The sequence below is a fragment of the Peromyscus californicus genome, unplaced genomic scaffold (genome assembly GCF_007827085.1).
Source record: "Peromyscus californicus insignis strain IS unplaced genomic scaffold, ASM782708v3 Scaffold_9__1_contigs__length_137607984, whole genome shotgun sequence".
In the NCBI taxonomy this organism is placed as follows: domain Eukaryota; kingdom Metazoa; phylum Chordata; class Mammalia; order Rodentia; family Cricetidae; genus Peromyscus; species Peromyscus californicus.
Window position 1 is genome coordinate 68,962,165 of NW_026294617.1, and position 19,170 is coordinate 68,981,334.

A 19,170-nucleotide genomic window follows, 5' to 3' on the forward strand; every position below is an offset into this window, starting at 1 on the left:
ACCCCCTCCCTCCGCCCAATAAGGACATAAACTTCCACCTCTTCCAACAGCTAGTTCCAGCAGGGAGCATATGGGTCCCTCCCTCCTTTCGCCCCCTTCCTCCGAGCTCTTACTTCGCTCCTAGAGCCTTTCCCACCCTTTCCCTTTCCCTTCTTTCCTTCTCTCTCCCTTCACCTGCCGCGATCCCTCTCCCTCTCCGCTGTCTACCACTAATCTCCTCCAGTCCACCTTAACTGGAGCTCCGCCTCTGACCCCCGTCCAGCCCTCTGCTGCTGCCCAGCTCCACCCCCTGCACGCCACCGCCCTGCCCGCCCATTGGCCTGAACACCCGCCTATCCCATTTGGGACGCGCCTAGGGTTCATCCAGGGAGTGGGTGGAGCTTGGGGCTGGCCTGAACCCAGAAGGGGAGGGAGGCCGGAGACAGAGTCCGCAGTGGCCAGGGAATGGAGCAGCCCCCTCAGGGACTTCCTCTCCTTCCAGAGGGGCTTCTGTGGGGCCAGCACCTGGGGAGGGAAGGGGAGGAGAGGTTACGGATAGGCTCCGTGGCATGAAGACCTAGCATCGAAAAGGAGTGGGGTCCCGCTAGGGGCTTTAATCAGGTCAGAGCCCCAGGAGGGCAGGGGAGAAGGCCACCAGACACTCCGCTGCGGGCCCTGGGCCCATCCCCCCCTCCGAGGGAGCGGGGGAGTCGAGGCTGCCGGCACTCTGTGTCCCTCCCCACGCGTGACGGCGCCCCGCGCGCGGGGAGGGAACAGTGCCCGGGGCAAGGAGCCTCTGCGCTCTCGCCAGTGCCCGTGGCTGCCCTGGCATTTGCAGCGGGGAGGGACCGAGTCTGGGAAGGGGAAGGGGGAGGTGCGCGCCCTCTCGGGCTCCGGCTCTTTGCCTTCCTCCGGCCTGTTCCCCACTAAAGTGGGGAAACTGAGACCCCCACCGTGGAAGGAAGGAACGCCTTGACGCAGTCTCACTCAGACGCCCAGGTGGCGATAGAGGCCTGGCTGGCTTAGGATGTCTGCTTGTGGGTAGTCGGGAAGGACCTGCGTTCGTCTTTCAGTGCCCAGCCAACCGAGAAAGGTAGCTTCGGAGGGACGCTTCCCACGGGGCCGGCGGTGCTACGTACCCCCAAAGGGCCCCTCCTACTGGTCTCAAACGGAATCAAACCCCGCTCTCTCGGACCAGGTCCGGCTTCGCAGCGGCGGGCCAGGCCGAACCGGGTCGGACTTGTCCTCCCTTCCCAGCCCCCTGCGCAGGGGGCCTCCCGCCCTTTCCAGCAGGTGGCTCCGCAGGACACCAGCTCAACCTGTTGGACCACAATGGGCGGCGCCAGGGGGCCCTGGCCCTCACCCGGGCTGACCCGGGATCCCCGCGCAGGGGGAGGGGCGGAGTCGGTCCTTCCCTCCCTCCCTCTCTCTCCTTCTCCCTGTGACGTGACTCAGCCTCGAGGCCGCTGCTCTGCCCCTCAGCCAGGGGCGGAAAGTGTGAGGCGCCCCGGAGGGCTGAGGCCAAACCAAACAGCCCCCCATCCCAGACATTATCTCACTGGAGAATTAGGGGGGCAATAGGGACCAGTGGATAGCAGTCGGCATGGGAAGCGCTGGCTCAAGTAATCCGTTCCGGGTTTTCCTATCGTTTCTGTCCTGTTCCCCCGCCCCCGCCCCCCAGCCAGCCCAGGGTCAAGTCTGATCTTTGCTCCAGGTTTTCTTAGCAACCCCGCCGGACTGTTTCCAGTCGGGAGGATTCCGAGCAAGATGTGTCTGGGCTGGGTTTTTTCCCTTCCTCGCTGTCAGGGTCTCGCTGAGCAGGGAATGGGCCATGCCAGGGGCAAGGCGGCAGTGGAGATGCCCAAGGAAAACGGAGAGCAAACTGTTTTCAGGAGAAGGGTACAAGACCAGGGAAAGGATTTGGGGGAGGGTAGGACAGTGGTCCAGGACTCCAGAAGGACGAGAGTCTTGTCACTTAGCTCCCGAGGACCCAGACGCGGACAGCTCTGCTGTCCCCTGCCCCTGGAGTTGCATCTGACTGGACACAACCCGGATCTTTTGCGGCTGGATTGCCATCCTCCAGCAGTCCTGGAAATCTACTGTTCGTTCCTCAGTGACTCTTTTCCATGCTTTTCTTGTAGCACAAATAGTTCCCTTTCATGTTAGGGGGGCACCGACTGGAAATCCCTGCTTACTCCCTAACTTTGGCCCCTAACTGCCAAACCAGAGACAGAGATGTCCGGGGAGCGCTGGTGGGACCCCGCCCCCTTATAGGGAGCCCGGCGCCCCCCATGCCAGTCTGCTGTCCACCTGAACTGGTACTGGGAACTGGAAGGCAAGTGTGGGGTCCGCAGGGGGTTCCGGGTGAGCGCCCCGCCCCTCCCCCGTCCTCACTCTCAGACTTAAATCTTCAGGCAACTTTCTAGATTCTAGACTTTTAATGTAGGAGGAAAGTAGGTGAGTAAACACCCCGAGAGGAAGGTGTTTGTCCTGAGAAGGATAATAGCCCAAGCAAGAAGGACTTTATACCCAAGGCTGGGGACAGCGACTCTGAGTGGCGGCCTGGTTCCGAGACTGGCTGGTCCAAGTACACTGAGGAGTGGCTGCTGAGAGGGTACAAGGGTGTAGAGTCCCGGAGGAAGAGTGCAGTGGGCGGCTGGAGGCGAGGCTCTCCTTGGCAGGGTCCTAAAGTGAGTCTGGGGGCCCGTTTCTGGTTGGGGGGTGCTGAGCAGAAAGCGGCTCCTCCGCGGGCCCCAGGCGCCCACCTAGTCTCTGCTCCCCCGCCCCTTTCCCGCGGCTGCCTCCGCTTCCCTCGAAAAACCCGCCGCCCAGGAAACCGCTGGGGGCGCTCAGACCGCAGCCCCCCCTGCCGCCGCCCCCCAGAACCCCCACCGCGACCGCCCAACCCACCTGAAGAGGCGGTGGCTGCCGGGGGTACTCCCTCCTGCCGACTCCCCCCACACCTGCGGGTAGCACTATTTATAACTGCGTGCCTATTCTGGGCCTCTCGGCTGGAGCCCGCAGCAGCGCTGTGCTAATCGCCCCTGGGATCTCTGCGCCCCCCAGGGCTGGGGGAGGTAAATTTAGCTTCAGGAAGCTCCGGGGAACGTTTTCCAAAACTCCACGTCCCAGAGCAGGCAAAACAGAACCCCTCTGCGCGCGGCCTGCTTCCTACTCGCCACCAGGGGGCGCTAGGCTCCTAAATCCCAGCCAGCTAGGGGTGTAGGGTAGCGGTCCCGAAAGCCAGGCCGGGTGGATAAGGAGCTGAGGATGGCTACAGATGCTAATGGATGAACTTCAGCAGGACGGAAAAAGACTGTGGAGTCTGAGAGCCACCTAGAAAAGGGGCCAGAAGGTTTCTGAATACGAATGGAGAAATAACTCATATGTAAACGAAATGCAAATGAGAGGGAGGGTGTTTGCCAGCCTCCTCTCTCCAGGTGTCTCTTGGTCGGCTGTGAAAAATGTGGGACCGGCCCCCTCAGCCCTCAAACTCATTTTATGGTGATCCCTTTCTTACCTCTGTGTGTCCCGCCCTCACCTCTGTGTCTCCCACTCTACCCAAGGTTGCAAATGGGGTGTAATCTGTAGAAGAGCTTTTCTCTTGCCGTGATACTTGAAGGTCACTTCTAGCTTGTTGGTCTGTTCCATTTCAACCCCAACTATTTCCTTACCCCTTATGGCTGCTAGAGGGCCCCAAGGTGCCCAGGGGTAAGCAGTAACTCCCCTTTCTGTCTTGGTATCTTGCTTCTCTGCCCACCCTATCCCTGGCATGAGCTCCTGAAGCAATAGTTTGAGTGTTGAAGACCTGAGCAGCTATTTTTGAGAGCGCATTGGAAGAAGTTGTTACATTTCCTTTTCCCTTCTAGAAGAATGTGGACGTTGTTGGTCAGGAAAACTATTCTAGTCTGGATGGGTTAAACAAAAGGTATTTGGACGGGACCTTAAGTTGATCCAAGGTGCAAAGGACACAGTGAGCCTAGAGCTTTGATGGGAAACCGAGGGGGGGGGGTAGGGGGGTGGTGCAGCTTAAGAGAGATGCCTCCACACTTGCATGGCTTTGCCTCCTAGGGCAACTTAACCATTTCTATCAGAAGAGGAAGGCAGATTAACGAGGAACTCTGGTTTTGACTGTCTTTTCTTCTTTTTTGTTTAGACGAGAGTATTGCTATATTGCCCGTGCTGTTCTCCAGCTGCTAGGATCAAACAGTGGGCTCCAGAGTCAGCCTCCAAAATGGCTCGGGGAAAATAGCACGTGCTACCAGCCTGGTCAGCCCTAAAGTTGAGATCTGAAAATGTGGGTTCACTGAATGTTTGTTCTATTAAAGGGCATTGTCCTTCTGACCTGGGGATGAATCACTTCACCTCTTGGGGCCTGTCTATTCAAATCAATGTGATATCATTAACTGTATCGTTCTCTTGTGTGCTTTTGCCCTGTGTGTGTGTGTGTGTGTGTGTGTGTGTGTGTGTGTGTGTGTGTGTGTGTGTGTTTTGTTACTCAGTTCTGAGATAGGGTTTCATCACTCTCAAGCCTGCCTACTCTTTTGGTGTACCTTTGCTCCTGAGCACACAGACACACAAGTGTGGATGTCAGAGGACAGCCTGCAGGAGATTCTCTCCTTCCATCATGTGAGTCCTGGGGATTGAATTCATCAGGCTTGACAGCAAGCACCTTTATCCACTGAGCCATTTTCTCATCCCTAAAGCATACTTTTTTTATTTTTTATTTATTTTTTTTATTTATTTTTTTTTTTGGTTTTTCGAGACAGGGTTTCTCTGTGTAGCTTTGCGCCTTTCCTGGAACTCACTTGGTAGCCCAGGCTGGCCTCGAACTCACAGAGATCCGCCTGGCTCTGCCTCCCGAGTGCTGGGATTAAAGGCGTGCGCCACCACCGCCCAGCTTACTTTTTTTTATTTTTTAAAGTATACTTAAAAAAAAAAAAAAAAAAAAAAAAAAAACTTGAGCCAGGCACTTGGGAAGCAAAGACAGGCAGACTTCTATGAGGCTAGCCTCGTCTACATAGTTCCAGGCTGGACAAAGCTACATATTGAGTTTTAGTTTAAATTTTGTCAGCTGGGCAGTGATGGTGCACACCTTCAGTCTCAGCATTCAGGAAGCAGAGGCAGGTGGATCTCTGTGAGTTCAAGGCCAGCCTGGTCTATAGAGTAAGTTTCAGGTAGCCAGGGCTACCCAGAGAAACACTGTCTCGTAAAACCAAGAAACAAACAAAACAATTATTTTGTTTTGTTTGAGACAGGGTTGTTCACTCTTTAGCCCAGGCTGGTTTTGAATTTACTGTGTAGCCCAGGTTAGCCCCAAACTGGAGGTAATCCTCTTGTTTTCACCTCCCAGGTACTGAACTGTAAACATGAGCTGCCACACCCAGCTTGAAGTAGATGTTTGTGAGAAGAGACAAAGCATCATCTACTCTAGAAAGTGTGTCCGGACTGTGACACGTCTCCACTGAAGCCTTTCCAGCTGCTGCTCTCCTTGGGCCTGTCAGTCTTCAGTCCTTTCCTTCTACCAGCTCCCCACTCCCTGTCCCACCAGAGCACACGGCCCTGGCCTCTGCTCCTGTGTCCACCACTTCCCTAGGAGTCTGCCAAGCATCCTCTCCTCTGGCAAAAGCCTTTGTGTTCAGACCTCAGACTCTGGGGTCCACGTCTAGGCACTGCCCAGCTTAAATCGCGTAGGACTTAGAGGCCAGGGCTGAATTAGGTAGGGTAGGAGCTGGCCAGGCAGAATGCAGTCTCTAGGGGAAGGAGAGCCCCTGGGTCAGCAGGAAGGTGGACTCTCGGCCCACATGAGTCAGACCTTACTCCCTCTGCAGTGCTGGGGGTGGGGGGAGAGGGAGGGCTCAGAAGGAACCAGGCGGCAGTTCTGACCTGCATGTTTCAGGTGTTTAGAGGGGTCCTGAGCAGATATGGTGGCTTATCCTTCTAATCCCAGGACTGGGGAGGCTGAGGCAGGAGGATTGCCACAAGTTTGAGGGCAGCTAGGATTACAGAGTGAGAACCTGACTCAAAAATCAAATCAAAAGCTCAAGCTCTAACTTATCCTACATGTCTTGGTTTATATTCACCTCCAGATCATTTTCCTGTTTCTCTATCACCAAATAATGTCTGTATACTTAACTACAGTTTGATGGGGTTTCCTGCCTAGGAGAATACAGGCTCCACAGGTAGGAATCGGTTTCCTGTTTATCCAAAGCACCCACACTGGTATACAGTAAACAGTTATATTTGTTGAATGAAGATAGTCTTTGCATATATCATTTCATGGTTACCTCCAGAGACCTGGGGGCTTGGAGAATAGATGTAGAGAACTATTACTATTAGAATTTTTTTTTATTATTGCTGTTTTTGTTTGTTGATTTAGGGTCTCACTCTGGCCCAGGCTGGCCTAGAACTTGAGGCAATCCTCTTGCCCCCCAGTCTTCCAAATGCTTGGATTATAGGCACGAGCCACTAGTCTAGCATTTTTAGAATTCTTAACTTTAGGCATATATTATCATGTTACCCAGCCAGACACACATTCTCTCTCTCTCTCTCTCTCTCTCTCTCTCTCTCTCTCACACACACACACACACACACACACACACACACACACACACACACACACACCTTGCTGGGGATTACAGAGCCTTGCCCATGCTAGGCAAGCAGCATTCCATTGTCTCTCAAACTCTACTTTTTTTTTTTTCTTTTTCTTCCAGAACTGAGGACCGAACACAGGCCTTGCGCTTGCTAGGCGAGCACTCTACCACTGAGCTAAATCTCCAACCCCTACTTTTTCTTTAGACAGATTTCCTATGTAGCCACCGATGACTTGGGAGTATACAGTCAGCATGGTGATGTACTGGTAATATTTCTGTCCCAGCTTCCTGAGCACCCAGGCATATAGTATTTCTTTACAAAGTATTTAGTTATTTATGCTGGGTGTGGTGGCACACCTTTAATCCCAGCACTTGGAAGGCAGAGGTGGTCAGATCTCTGTGAGTTCCAGGCCAGCCTGGTCTGCAAAGTGAGTTCCGGGACAGCCAGGGATCTGTTACACAGAGAAACCCCATCTTGAAAAACAAACAAACAAACATATTTATTCATTTATTTATTTTTAGAGAGCGTCTCACTGTGTAGCCCTGGCTGGCCTAGAACTTGCTGTGTAGATCAATCAGGTTGGTCTCAAAATCTGCTTGTCTCTGCCTCCCAAGTGCTGAAGCTAGTGTGTGTGGGTCACCACAACTAGTGCACAAAGTATCCGTATGACAACAAAAGTCAGGCTATGGTATAGCATGTTCAGTAGGTGCAGAGTCCTGGGTTCAGTCCCCAACACCAACTCAAACAATCAACCAGACAACCAACAATAAACAAAAACCAAAAGGCCCGGAGAAAAGGGAGCTGACGAAGAACAAGGCTAAGGAAGAGCTGGCTCCAGAGAGGGAGGCAGAGGAACTATGCACTACCTCCAGGTCAGTGTTGCGGGAGAGAGGTGGGCGATGGCTAGGCTGAGTGCTAAGAGAGAGGACGAGGGGCATGCGTAGGTGAGGGTGTGACAGGTCTGAACCAATTCTATACGTGTCCATCAACTCCTCTTGATGGAAGGAAAGCGTATGTTGGTGGCATACGCTGAGGGGAAGTGAGGAGTCAACCTACTTCCTCAAGACTGTGTCCTGAACCAGGTGTGCTGGGATAGGCTTGAAGGACTGGTGTGGCGACTCTGACAGCTGTGTCTGAACTGGGACTCCTTCCACAAGCTGAGGACTAGCTCAGTATGGTCCCCATGTTCCTTAGAGACAGGGAGCTTCCCAGGTCACACCTATTTGGAAAAAGGCTGTCTTTTGGATCCCCATCCTAACACCCTGGGCCTCACAGAGGCGGCTCTGCCCATTCTGCCCACCCTCCGCAGAGGCTGGGAGGAACCTGGCCCTTCTGTTTGGCTCTTCTACCCCAGCACCAGAGTCAGCAAACCTAGTTATCAGTCTCACTTCTCCAGAGATCCACCCTTCTTCCTTGCCCTGCACCCTGGCTCTAAAGCCCTTTCTGGGCGCGCATTAGACGTTTAGAATTTTTGGCCTCAAGGCTCATTTATTATATGTGTAGTTCTGTGATTATCAGAGATCTTAGGGGCAGTCCATTCCTGGTTCTTCAAGTACATGGTAAGATCAATCATCTGAGTTGGTGGGCCCACTGTGCCAATTTTGGAGGAGTACTAGATCCTGCTGCAATCTTGTTGGAGTCTTAGCCAGCAAGCCAAGCTCGTGCCTACCAGAAGTACACCAGAGACGGGAGCTGGGGATGGGTGCCCCAGGATGAGGCAGGTCAGACAGATGGACAACTCAAAGCAGGGTCCATGCTTCCCTCTTCACTTGTTGGAGGCCCATCCTTGGTGAAGGCCGGCTGGCTCCAGGAATCTTAGAGCTACAGAAAAGATGGGAGAGCTGGGCTGCAGGTTCCACCATAGAAGCTGCAGCCACACCTCCTGATGTCTACCCTCCCTGTCCCACCTGAGTGATGCAGGTCTGGGTGTCAGGGGTGACAGATGTTCCCTGCCACCGCTAATCCAGCAGTTCCTTGATACACCAACAACAGAGGAGGATGTAGGCAACTTCCTTCAGAATTCGATGTAAGCCCTCCCACCCTGTGCCCATCTTAACGACAGGCACCTGGAGACCAGTTCCTCGAAGGACATTTCCAAGAGAGAAGGGCAGGGCCTGGGTTAGGGGTTGCATTGGTGGCTTCATGTGGCCAGCAGCTCAGTGGAAGGGTGTGGACGCTGCCTTTAGGGCCTTTTATCCACTGTCCCCACCCCTCAGACCTCATGACTAGAGACAAAGGCTCTGGGGTCTAGCAAAAGATGGTTCTGGGCCTTGAACAGGCTGAGTCAGCCCTATAGACAGGGATGGCAGTTGAGAAGGGAGGGCTCGGCCACTCCATCTTTCATTCTCCACACTGAGGAGAGTTCAACTTCCCTTCCAAGCAGGCAGGCCTCTGCCCAGTTGCCCATTCCTAGTGGCTGGCAGTCCTCTGATTGCCCTCTCCTGTTTGGTAGGTCTGGCTAAGGCTGACACTGAGAGTCGTCCCTAGCAGCTCCTTTCCAGGATGTTCTACTGGACTCTTGGGCCCCTGAGGGAGCACTGCCAGTCAGAGCTGGCAGCCTTGGTCCACTTCTGCTTCCCTTGACCTCCAAGCAGGAAGGTACAGCCAGAGCAATAGGCACCAACACCAGTGTGTGAGGTACGATTTACTGACATGACAGACAGTATTCGCCGCGCCTGCTCCCCGCCCCCCGTCTTATCCCCAGCTGGTGTGAGATCATGTGCGGTTGCTCCTTTCCTCGTCTTCATTCTCCAGCAGGTATGCTGGACGGTAGACGGGGCGCCCTCCTGGGCTCAGGCACTTCAGGGCCGGGTTCTGCACTGTGTTCTCCTGACTCCCCAGTGATGTGTACCTGGAGTGTTGAAACAGGAGCATGTGGATAATAGGTGGGTTCTCCTTATTCCAGCATCCCCTCACTCCCCTACACACACACACACACACACACACACACACACACACACACACACACACACACACACACACAGCCTTACCCTCGGTCATACAGGATACAGTACGGGACAAACAGTTGACGCAGAAAATCCCAGATGTTTCTGTAGCTCCAGTCCTGGAAAATGACAGTCAGTCACTAGAAGTCTCCTCACACCTACCACTGCCATCCTGGGGATGGACCCACCAAAGGTACTTTTGTTCCCCTTGGCCTTGGAGAAGGCTTGCTATCCGATCTCTGCTGTACCTTGCTTGCTCTGTGTAGGCAGGCTTTAAGTAGAGAGACGGAGAAAGTCCTTACCCCCTGCCGGTTCCCATTCCACAGCCACCTGCCCCTGTGGTAGAAGCTCCAGGATGGGGAAGGACTGGGTTTAAGTCTAGAGCTTTCTGCCATGGAAGTGTCCAGCCCATATTGTCTCTTATTGCAGGCATTTGAAATGTAGCTAGTATAACTTAAGAAGTCAGTTTTTGGTCTGGAGAAATGGCTCAGGAGTTAAGCGCACTGATTGTTCTTACAGAGGACCCAGGTTCAATTCCTAGCACCCACATGGTGGCTCACAACCATCTGTAACTCTAGTTCCGGGGAATCTGACATTCTCTTCTAGCCAACTCAAGCATATGGTACTCAGACATACATGCAGGCAAAACACCCATACACATATTTGGTTAAGAAGTGGTTTTCGCCAGGCGGTGGTGGCGCACGCCTTTAATCCCAGCACTCAGGAGGCAGAGCCAGGCGGATCTCTGTGAGTTCGAGGCCAGCCTGGGCTACCAAGTGAGTCCCAGGAAAGGCGCAAAGCTACACAGAGAAACCCTGTCTCGAAAAACCAAAAAAAAAAAAAAAAAAAAAGAAGTGGTTTTCTCCTCTCTTCCTGGCAGGGTCTTACTATGTAGCTCATGTAGTTCTCAAGATGGCCGTCCTCTTGCCTTATTTTCCCACCTGCTGGGAGTTGAGGTGTGTACCACCAGGCACGCCTTACACATCGTAGGCTGGCCTTGCACCCACTCGACAACTGGGAATGACCTTAACTTCTGTCCCTCACACCACTCCCAAGTCCCCTGTGGTATGTGCCTAGAGCGGTGAAACAGAAGGGGGGTGGGTGATGAGTGGGCTTCGGTAGGGAGGTACTGGACACCGGACCAGGGCTTTGTGTATCCAGGGAAGCACTCCACCAACGGAGCTCCACCCCAGTTTATGTGGTACTGGGGGCTGAACCTAGAGCTCTGTACAAGCTAGGCAGCAAGTACTCTACCAACTGAGCCCACCCCCAGACCTAAGAACTTACTTTTAAATTTTATCTAAGTAAAAAAAAAAAATGACATTATGAATCACATGCCATAAATTTCACCTTTTGAAAGTAAATAGTTGAGGGCTTTTGTTTTCTTTAGACAGTGTTTTACCCAGGCTGGCATAGAAGTCATTATGTAGTGCAGGCCGGGCTTGAAGTCACACAATCATCTTTCCTCAGCCTCTCAGTGGTCTTAATCATTTGTATTTTTTTCCTTTCTATTTTTGAAACAGGGTCTTATATGCCCAGACTGGCCTCAAACTCACAATGTAGCCAAGACTTACCTTGAACCTTAAAAAATTATATTTTTTTTTTTGTGTGTGTGTGTGTGTGTGTATACACGCATGCACGCAGGGAATGTGTGTGGTCAAAGGGCAAGCTGTGGGAGTCAGTTCTCTTCTACCATCTGGGGCCTGGAGATCAAGTGAGGTCATCAGATTTGGCAGCAAGTGCCTTTACTGACCGAGCCATCTTGCCAGCTCCGGCCTTGAACCTCTAATTCTCCTGAAGGGTGGAATCGTAGGCATGAGCCACCATACATGATTTTCAGGTGTGCTGGGCAAGCACTATTTCAAATGAGCTACATCCTCAGCCCCATGACCTAGATTTCATTTCAATTTCAGTTCAAGTATGAATGTGACTACTATAATGTTGGATATAATATTATTTCCAACTCATAATATTGGATAGCACAGGCCCAGGCTACTGTTTTGACCACAGTGAAAAGCACAATGCCTGTCACTCAGTGCTCAACGCTGGTCAAAAGGATGAATGAGCCGGGCGGTGGTGGCGCACGCCTTTAATCCCAGCACTCGGGAGGCAGAGCCAGGCGGATCTCTGTGAGTTCGAGGCCAGCCTGGTCTCCAAAGCGAGTACCAGGAAAGGCGCAAAGCTACACAGAGAAACCCTGTCTCAAAAAACCAAAAAAAAAAAAAAAAGGATGAATGAACAAAGAGCACTGCCTCCCTTGGGAGATGGAACCCCTGGGCTCGAGCCTCCTCCCAGTGGGCAAGGGGAGGACAGCACAGAGGGGCCAAGGCAGACAGCCCTGTCGCGTTACCAGCAGTGGGTTGACGCGCATGAAGGAAGGCCAGCCAGGGTCGGTGGGACTGAAGCTGCTGAGGCTACAGGAGTAGGGGTCGGTCCGTCGGGTGCCCATCAGGACAGCCTCCAGCTGGGGGTGCCTTTCCTGCAGTTCACCCAGGGCCTGCTTCATATCACCCTCAGCTTCTAACACCTGCAGGTTATACCTTAGGAAGGAAGAGGAAGGAGAGGACGGTCAGAGTAGGTACTGCCAAGGCCCTCGTGGAGCCCCAACTGCCAGGTCCCAATACCTCTTGATGGTGTCTTGTAGAAACTGCTCCAACTCAGGGAAAGTGGAGATGCTGTGGATGTACAGGATCTGGAGAGGTTTTGGAACATCAGGAAATTTCCTGGGGAGAGTAAGGATCCAGACTTGTCACGGTGGACAGCAAAGTTGCTCTCCAGAGTTCAGTATTCTGTTTGGCTCCTAGGATCAACACCCACCACTTTCTCCCCAAACCCCCTCTTCCCCCCCCCCCCCCCCCCCCCCCCCCCCCCCCCCGAGATAAAGTAGCCCTGGCTGTCCTGGAACTCACTCGGTACACCAGGCTGGTCTTGAACTCACAGAGTTCTGAGTACCTCTGCTCCTGAGCGCTGGGATTAAAGTGTGCATCACTGCCGCCCAGCTCTCATCCTTTCAGCAGACCCAGACCCACTTCCTCTGAGAAGCCCACTCTGATCTCTTATCCTTTTGTTTTGAGCCAGGGTCTTGCTGTGTTCGCCCAGGCTGTCCTCTAATTCATTATGGAGCAGCTGGCCTTAAACTTACAATCCTGCTTCAACATCCCGAGGGCTGGGGTCACAGGTATGTACCAGTTTACCTGTTTCACCCTGCTCTCAAACTAAGCATCATCTCTGTTACTCTAAGATGAAAAAAAACAGACATGCACCACCAAGAAAGAGCTTTAAAAAAACAACTCATGGGCTGAAGAGTTAGTTCAGCAATTAAAAGCACTTGTTGCTCTTGCAGAGGACCTGGGTTCCATTCCCAGACCCCATACAGTGACCTACAACCCATCTGTAACTCCAGGCCCCGAGGCTCCAGCACGCTTCTGACCAAGGCTCATATGAGGTGCATACACACAGCAAACACTCCCTAGGCTAGCCTCCAGTTCCTGAGTTCAGATGAGGCACCGTCACTGCCTCTCCCCTGACTGCTAGGACTGCGACCAGGTCATATGACTTCTGGTAAATCTCACCTGCACAACTGGACTGTGACTTGCCTGTGGTGGGGGATGGTTGTTGACTACACACCTAGACCCAGGGTCAGACATACATCAGATGCTCAACAAATATGGTGGGGGAATGGCCGTGCTCGACTACCCAGCTACCTTCCTCCCAAGCTCCACCTGTGCACACTTTTTCATTTTCAGAAATGAGATTGAGAGCTGGAGGTTTTGAGTAGGTATTTCTGGAACCTTAGCTCCCAGGGGTAGGCTTACCTCTGCACAGCTGCATGGAAGAGGTGGAGGAGCGCGGTACAGTCCTTGCCACCATTGAAGCCCACACAGAGCTTGGAGAGGTGGTATCTATCGAGGGCAGTCTCAATGGTCTGTAGGGCACTTGCTACCTTCTTCCCCAGAGAAGATCCTGCCATATACGCAGGGAAGAGAATGTCAACTAGGTAAGCATGGCTGTCACAGAAGTCATGGTACCCTTGCTTAAAAGTTTGCACTATCTTCCCAGCGTTCTGGGGTTAAATCCAAACTCCTTCATGCTGTCCTGCATTGGCTGTCTCCCTGACTGCTACTCAACCCCACCTCACATGACCTTGGTTTTAGTCTTGCCTCTGGGGCAGGGACTGAGGGGTGGGAGGATGGGGTGCTCGGGTTTCCTTTCATCCTCTCCGCAGCTCCATCTGCTTTCTTCCAGCCTCCTTTCACATTGTTCCCGCCCACCTCCAGGTCCAACCAAATCTTCGTCTCTCAGGTTTTTCTCATTTGTTCAAGGACCCTTTTTCTCTGACCCAAGATCAAAGCTGCTATCTCTGGGGTGGAATCCCCCTCGGCCTCATTATCTCACCTACAATCACCTGTTTACAGCTAACCCATTTGCTGAACCATTACTTCCTCAAGGTAGCGCAACCTGTTCTGATAAGCTGTAACAACCCCAGCACCCGGCGCAGTGCTGGTGAAAGGTGGTAATCAGTAGTTACATGGAAGAATGCATGGATCAACAGCAACCCTCTTCTACTTTTCCCTGGATCTGTGGGGAGCCCTCTACAAGCATTTCTAGATCTGGCGGAGAACCCAGACTCTGGTCCACACTGCCTTCGCCAAGGAGACTCCTACCTGACTGAGCGAGTTTGTATACAGCCTCACCAGCCTGCTCAACAGCATTGGGCAGGTAGGGGACCAGGGACCCCTGAGGCAGATGTGCGGTCAGATAGGCCAGGCACTCCTCCAAAGGCTCTTTTTCCTCGGAGTCTAGAATCAGCTTCACCTGGTAGTAGTTGCTGCCCCAATCAGGGTAGGAGCCCAGGTTAAGCCTACGCCCAAAGTGGGCCTGGGCCTCAGTTAGGACGGAGGCGATAGAGCCCTCGGCAGCAGCCACATACAACTCCTTCATGTGGAATTGCACAGCTGAGTTTTGGAACAGTCCTTTCAGTCCCTCCAAGGCTCGCCGCAGCAGCTCCGGAATTCCTGGGAAGAGGTAGACATTTCGGACAGAGACCAGCGGGAACCTGAAGGGCTGGCCCGTGCGAGGATCTGTGCCATAATGCAGGCGGGCAGAGGAGGGCACCATCGACAGCTTCTCCCAACCCTCCCCTCCTAGGGTTTTGATGGCTGCTTGGAGCTCAGGGTGTGGTTTGAGCTCCTCCCCAAAGGCCTGTGCCACTGCCTCAAATGTTACATCGTCATGAGTGGGGCCGATGCCTCCTGCAGTGAGGACATGAGTGGGAAGCGGCTGGAGAATGAGGTGACCTCAGCTGCAATGGTGGCTACCTCATCAGGTACAACAGAGACTTGGCAAACCTGGACCCCCAGGGAGCGCAGTGTCCGGCACAGAAAGTAAGTGTTGGTGTCTTGAGTGTGTCCCCTAGGATCGGAGGAAGGATAAGACTGTCAGTGCTGGGGGATGAAGGGCAGAGGGGGAGAGAGCTACATCTGTCTAGTGATGGGGTGCTCTGTTTTGGGGGTGCCTCCTTAGGCTGCCAAGGAGCTTGGAATGGGAGGAGGAATGAGAAAATCCATTTGAATGGAGAGAAGAGGGGATTCTCCTTGGGGCTGCTTTGCTACCGATTCATCCTGACCTCACGTGCATCTACAGATTTGGTTGTCAATTCTGCAGTTTGATCCTGACACCTCACCTATATTTATAAACTCAATCATTAATTCTGTGTGGCTCTTTCAGTTTTAGTCCCCGGCTTCAAGTGCCTATTGGGCAGTCTCACCACGTCCCTGGGTATTGCTGTTTGGCTTAGTGGCATCCCAGACACTGCCCATAGTCAGTCAGGTCTTTTATGTTGTCAACTCCACTTCTGAAAAATCCTCAGCAACCTTCTCTTTGCTGTTTTCACTTCCTTTAGGCTGGGCCTTAGCACCTTTCCCCTGGACAATGCTGACAGCCTCCAGCCACTATGCTCCGTTCCCTGTCCTCTAAGGAACCTTTCTAATGTGCCACGGTGATCACTGAATCACTTCTGTGCTCAAAAAACACGTGTTGTTTCCAAATGCATACAGAATAAAGTTCAAATTCTTTTGCAATCATTAAAGGCTGGCTATGTTGTGTGCCCTGTCTTCTTTCCTAGCGTAACGTCTACTTCTCTATAGAGGGATGACTAGTTAGGAGTTTGCGTTGGACCCTGTCTCAATCTCAAAATAAAATAAATGAGAACGTTTATGTTCTGGAGTTGAAGGGATAGATAGCTCAGCAGTGAAGAGTGCTTGCTGCTTTTCTAGGTTTGGTCACCAGCACCGGCACTGGGCAGCTCACAGTAGCCTTAAGTCCCACTCTAGGGAATCTCCTGCCTCCTTCTGGCCTCTGTGGGCATTCTCGGATACACACAGAGACACATAAACATAAAATAAAAACCTTTAAGTCTGGCATAGTGGTACAGATCTTTAATCCCAGCACCCCGGAGGTAGAGCCAGGTGGATCTTTGTGAGTTCAAGGCCAGTCTGGTCTACATAGTGAGTTCCAGGACAGCCAGGACTGCTCAGTCAGATCCTGTCTCAGAAAGTTCGTGCTCTGGAGTAAGAATTGGGCTAGAATTCCATCTCTACCATTTTCTTCCTTTTATTTATTTTGAGGCAGGGTCTCTCTGTGTAGTCCCAGCTGTCCTGGAACTCACTATGTAAACTAGGCTGGCCTCAAACTCACAGAAATCCACCTGCTTCTGCCTTCCAAGTGCTGGGACTAAAGGTGTGTGCCACCATGCTTCTAGCACTTTGTAGGCTTGTGACCTTGGGCAACTTTCTCACCTCTTTGAGGCTGTTTCATAATCTAATGTGATTTGTCATAAAAACCCCAACTTCATGAAATTGTTGGAGTTTGTAAGGCCACATGTAATATATAAGTACATGCCAACTTCTGGTAAACACTAAAAAAGATCAGGACAAAATTACTGGTACAAACCTATGCCTGCCATATCCTTTAGTAATACCCCTGATCATCCAGAATAGAGTCCTCTCTTCTAGTACTTTCCTTCTAGCTCGCCTATCCAGTCTGCTAAGCTCTTTGAATAACTTGCCAATAGGCTGGATACACATTAATTACACCGGTGCTTCCGCTACTTACTGTTCCTCCTGTAATTGCTGGGTGGCTCTCCCCACATCGTAAGTTGTAGGGAAGTCGCTACCCATCTTTCAACAGAAAAACAGGAGGGTTACTTTTCCTCCAGTACGTTGAGACTCACTACAGGGCCCTATTTTGACAAGCAAGAGGATTCCCACCCCGGTTCACCACCTTTCACCAGAAAGCCCTCAGTAAGGAATTAATTACCACGACCTTCCCCTCTTCAGTTCTAGACACACCTTAAGGATCTCATCTCCAACAATGATGATGCCCGCCGTCACGCTGCGTCCTGGAGGAAGTTCAGAGGCCCTAGATGCCATGGTCTTGCCCTCTCTGATCTTTTGCAAGGCTCTCCAGTAGCCACTCAGAACCCCAAATAGGGGCCGTAAGCACTGAGGGGCCGCCAGGTCTACAGGACACTGAGGGCCATAGAATGAATACAGAGTCGGGGGTCAAGGAAACCTGGGAGAGCCAGAAAAGACAACGGAGAGGGCAGAAGTGTACCTTCCTTCTTAGAGGAAGGCTCAATCTTCCTTTTCTTCGGCCTCTTTAACGTATTCTCAAGCCCCAGGCTCCTAAAAGCGTCTTGATTCCTATTCCCTTAAAGTGCCATGTCCTTGCAAGACCTACCACTTTAGATCTCTCCGTCTGCCGAGCAGGTCTGGAATTTGTTCTATCTGGGTTATCTGCACCTTTAAATGTCTCTCTCTTCTCTTCGGGTCACCTGTCCCTTTAAATGTCTACCTTATTCTGGGCCTCGGGCCCCTTTAAATGCATTCCTTCTCTCCCTCCACCCCCGCCACCGACTAGAACTCAACCTACTTCTGCACCCTTTCTAGCCCGAAATCTGTTTGTCTCACCAGGCTTCAGATCACTGACCTATCATCTCACCTGCCTATTTTGCCCCTTCACAGGGTCCTTCACTCTTTCCTTTCCGCGTGTCCTACAACAGCTTCCGTACTCAAAGTCCCGCCTTACAACACTTCATGCTGATTGGTTATTCTGGCTGTTGCTTATTCCTATCCATGGTCCTATTGGTCTAGCCGGCAGTCGCTTACGCGAATTATCTAGAGGCTGAAGGAAATGCTAAGTTGTTATTGGTAACACCACGTGGTCATCGCTGCCCGGAAATAAAAATAGGGGACTGGTCTGTGCCCGTGGAGGGCGGGACTTAGGGTATGGGACGCGAAAGGGGCTTGCTGGGAGGTTCGTTAAGGACGGACTGTGGGGTGTCACTTTATAGTAGTGGAAGAAAATGAAGGTCTGATTCTGTTTCATTCAAATACATTTAGGCAGGGTCCCAGTATATGGCCCTGGAACTTATTTGTATAGATCCGCCTGGCCGCGAACTCTGCCTCTTCCTACAGAGTGCTGGGATTCAGGGCGTGCGCTACCAGACCTCGCTGCATTTTTATCCCGTGTGCTCTTTACTGTTTTCATTAGCTAAGGCTAGTTCTAGGCTAAGAGATCAGGAGCTGATATTGGTGTCACAAGACTTTGCCTCTTTTACTTTTTGAGACAGGGTTTCTCTGTGTAGCCTTGGCTGTTCTGGAACTCGCTGTAGACCAGACGGGCCTCGAACTCGACATCCACCTGCCGCTGGGATTACAGGCGTGCAATACCGCCCGGCTTTACCTCTTACATTTAAGGTTCAAGATGAGCGCAAGACATCTTCCTGCCATACCCCCTCCCCGCCTGAGTCTCTGGGATGGATACTGCGCCAGGTGTGAGGGGCAAGGTGTGGACCTTTGTTTCTAGTATAAAGGGAAAAAATTACTTAAACTTCTTTGACATTAAAAGTTAAAAACCCGCGGGCGGTGGTGGCGCACGCCTTTGGCGGATCTCTGTAAATTCGAGGCCAGCCTGGTCTACAGAGTGAGTTCCAGGACAGGAACCAAAACTACACAGAGAAACCTTGTCTCCAAAAACAAAAACAAACAAACAAAACCCACAACCCTTTCCTGCTCCACCCCCCTCCAGAAGAACAAGTGTATAATTAGATTCTCGGTGTATAATACTTCTCAGTGATGGGTCCCTGTAGGGAGACCGGGTAGGTAGGATTATCTTGTACTCACTTTGAATATCACATCGCCCTATCTTATTCCTGTTTCCGTGCCCCTCCACCCTTTCTGGTGCTGGGGAAAATAGTTTATAAACTAATCATCTGGGATCTTTTTAAAAGTTTTTACTATCATTGTAGGTGTAGCGGGGTCAGTTCTCTCCTTTCATGGGTTCTGGGATCTAACTCAGGCGGTCCGACTTGGGTGGCATGGCTTTACGTTTTACCTGTTGAATCATCTCAGTAGCCCTAGGATGCTTTCTTTTAGTATGTAAATTAGGATCCAGCAGGTTTGGATGGGGCCTGAGATCTACATTTCCCCTGGGAATTTCAGCTGTGACTTGGAGGCATGCTAAACTCTAGCTGACCATATTTTACTCCACAAAAATCCATTTAAATCTCTTAACATGTGGGGAACATGTTGGTGATGTGGCTTAGTGGTGAACACTGGTCTAACATTGTGAGAATCTGAGTTCATAT

General features: G+C 51.9%; 2 protein-coding genes and 2 long non-coding RNA genes across 12 annotated transcripts in view; 2 read left to right on the top strand and 2 right to left on the bottom strand.

Moving 5' to 3' along the window:
• LOC128105074 (uncharacterized) overlaps nucleotides 1–14,063 on the top strand; it is a 15,397-nt gene extending 1,334 nt beyond the window's left edge. For 2 of the 9 annotated variants that reach the window (XR_008216190.1, XR_008216191.1), the window contains exons 2-7: nucleotides 4,136–4,276; nucleotides 4,482–4,608; nucleotides 5,333–6,161; nucleotides 6,696–6,841; nucleotides 12,600–12,699; nucleotides 13,767–14,063. This is a non-coding gene — a long non-coding RNA (uncharacterized LOC128105074). Of the gene's footprint in view, nucleotides 1–38; nucleotides 4,277–4,481; nucleotides 4,609–5,332; nucleotides 6,162–6,695; nucleotides 6,842–12,599; nucleotides 12,700–13,766 lie in introns of those variants that run through there. The other 7 variants (XR_008216187.1, XR_008216188.1, XR_008216192.1 and 4 more) reach the window with 7 other exon arrangements.
• Nucleotides 7,071–9,084, bottom strand: Lenep (lens epithelial protein). The gene has a single exon (XM_052729920.1). The coding sequence runs from the start codon at nucleotides 8,718–8,720 to the stop codon at nucleotides 8,535–8,537; it is 186 nt and encodes a 61-aa protein (XP_052585880.1). The 5' UTR covers nucleotides 8,721–9,084; the 3' UTR covers nucleotides 7,071–8,534.
• On the bottom strand, nucleotides 9,208–17,516 carry Flad1 (flavin adenine dinucleotide synthetase 1). Its single transcript, XM_052729919.1, is given in 8 exon segments — nucleotides 9,208–9,427; nucleotides 9,567–9,640; nucleotides 11,872–12,061; nucleotides 12,146–12,244; nucleotides 13,337–13,484; nucleotides 14,186–14,792; nucleotides 14,795–14,931; nucleotides 16,870–17,516. Coding segments are annotated over 8 exon segments (1,473 nt in total). The 5' UTR covers nucleotides 16,952–17,516; the 3' UTR covers nucleotides 9,208–9,291.
• On the top strand, nucleotides 14,126–15,623 carry LOC128105075 (uncharacterized). The gene is made up of 2 exons (XR_008216195.1): nucleotides 14,126–14,240; nucleotides 14,670–15,623. It is a non-coding gene; the product is annotated as an uncharacterized LOC128105075 (long non-coding RNA).
• Nucleotides 17,517–19,170: the final 1,654 nt, after the last annotated feature.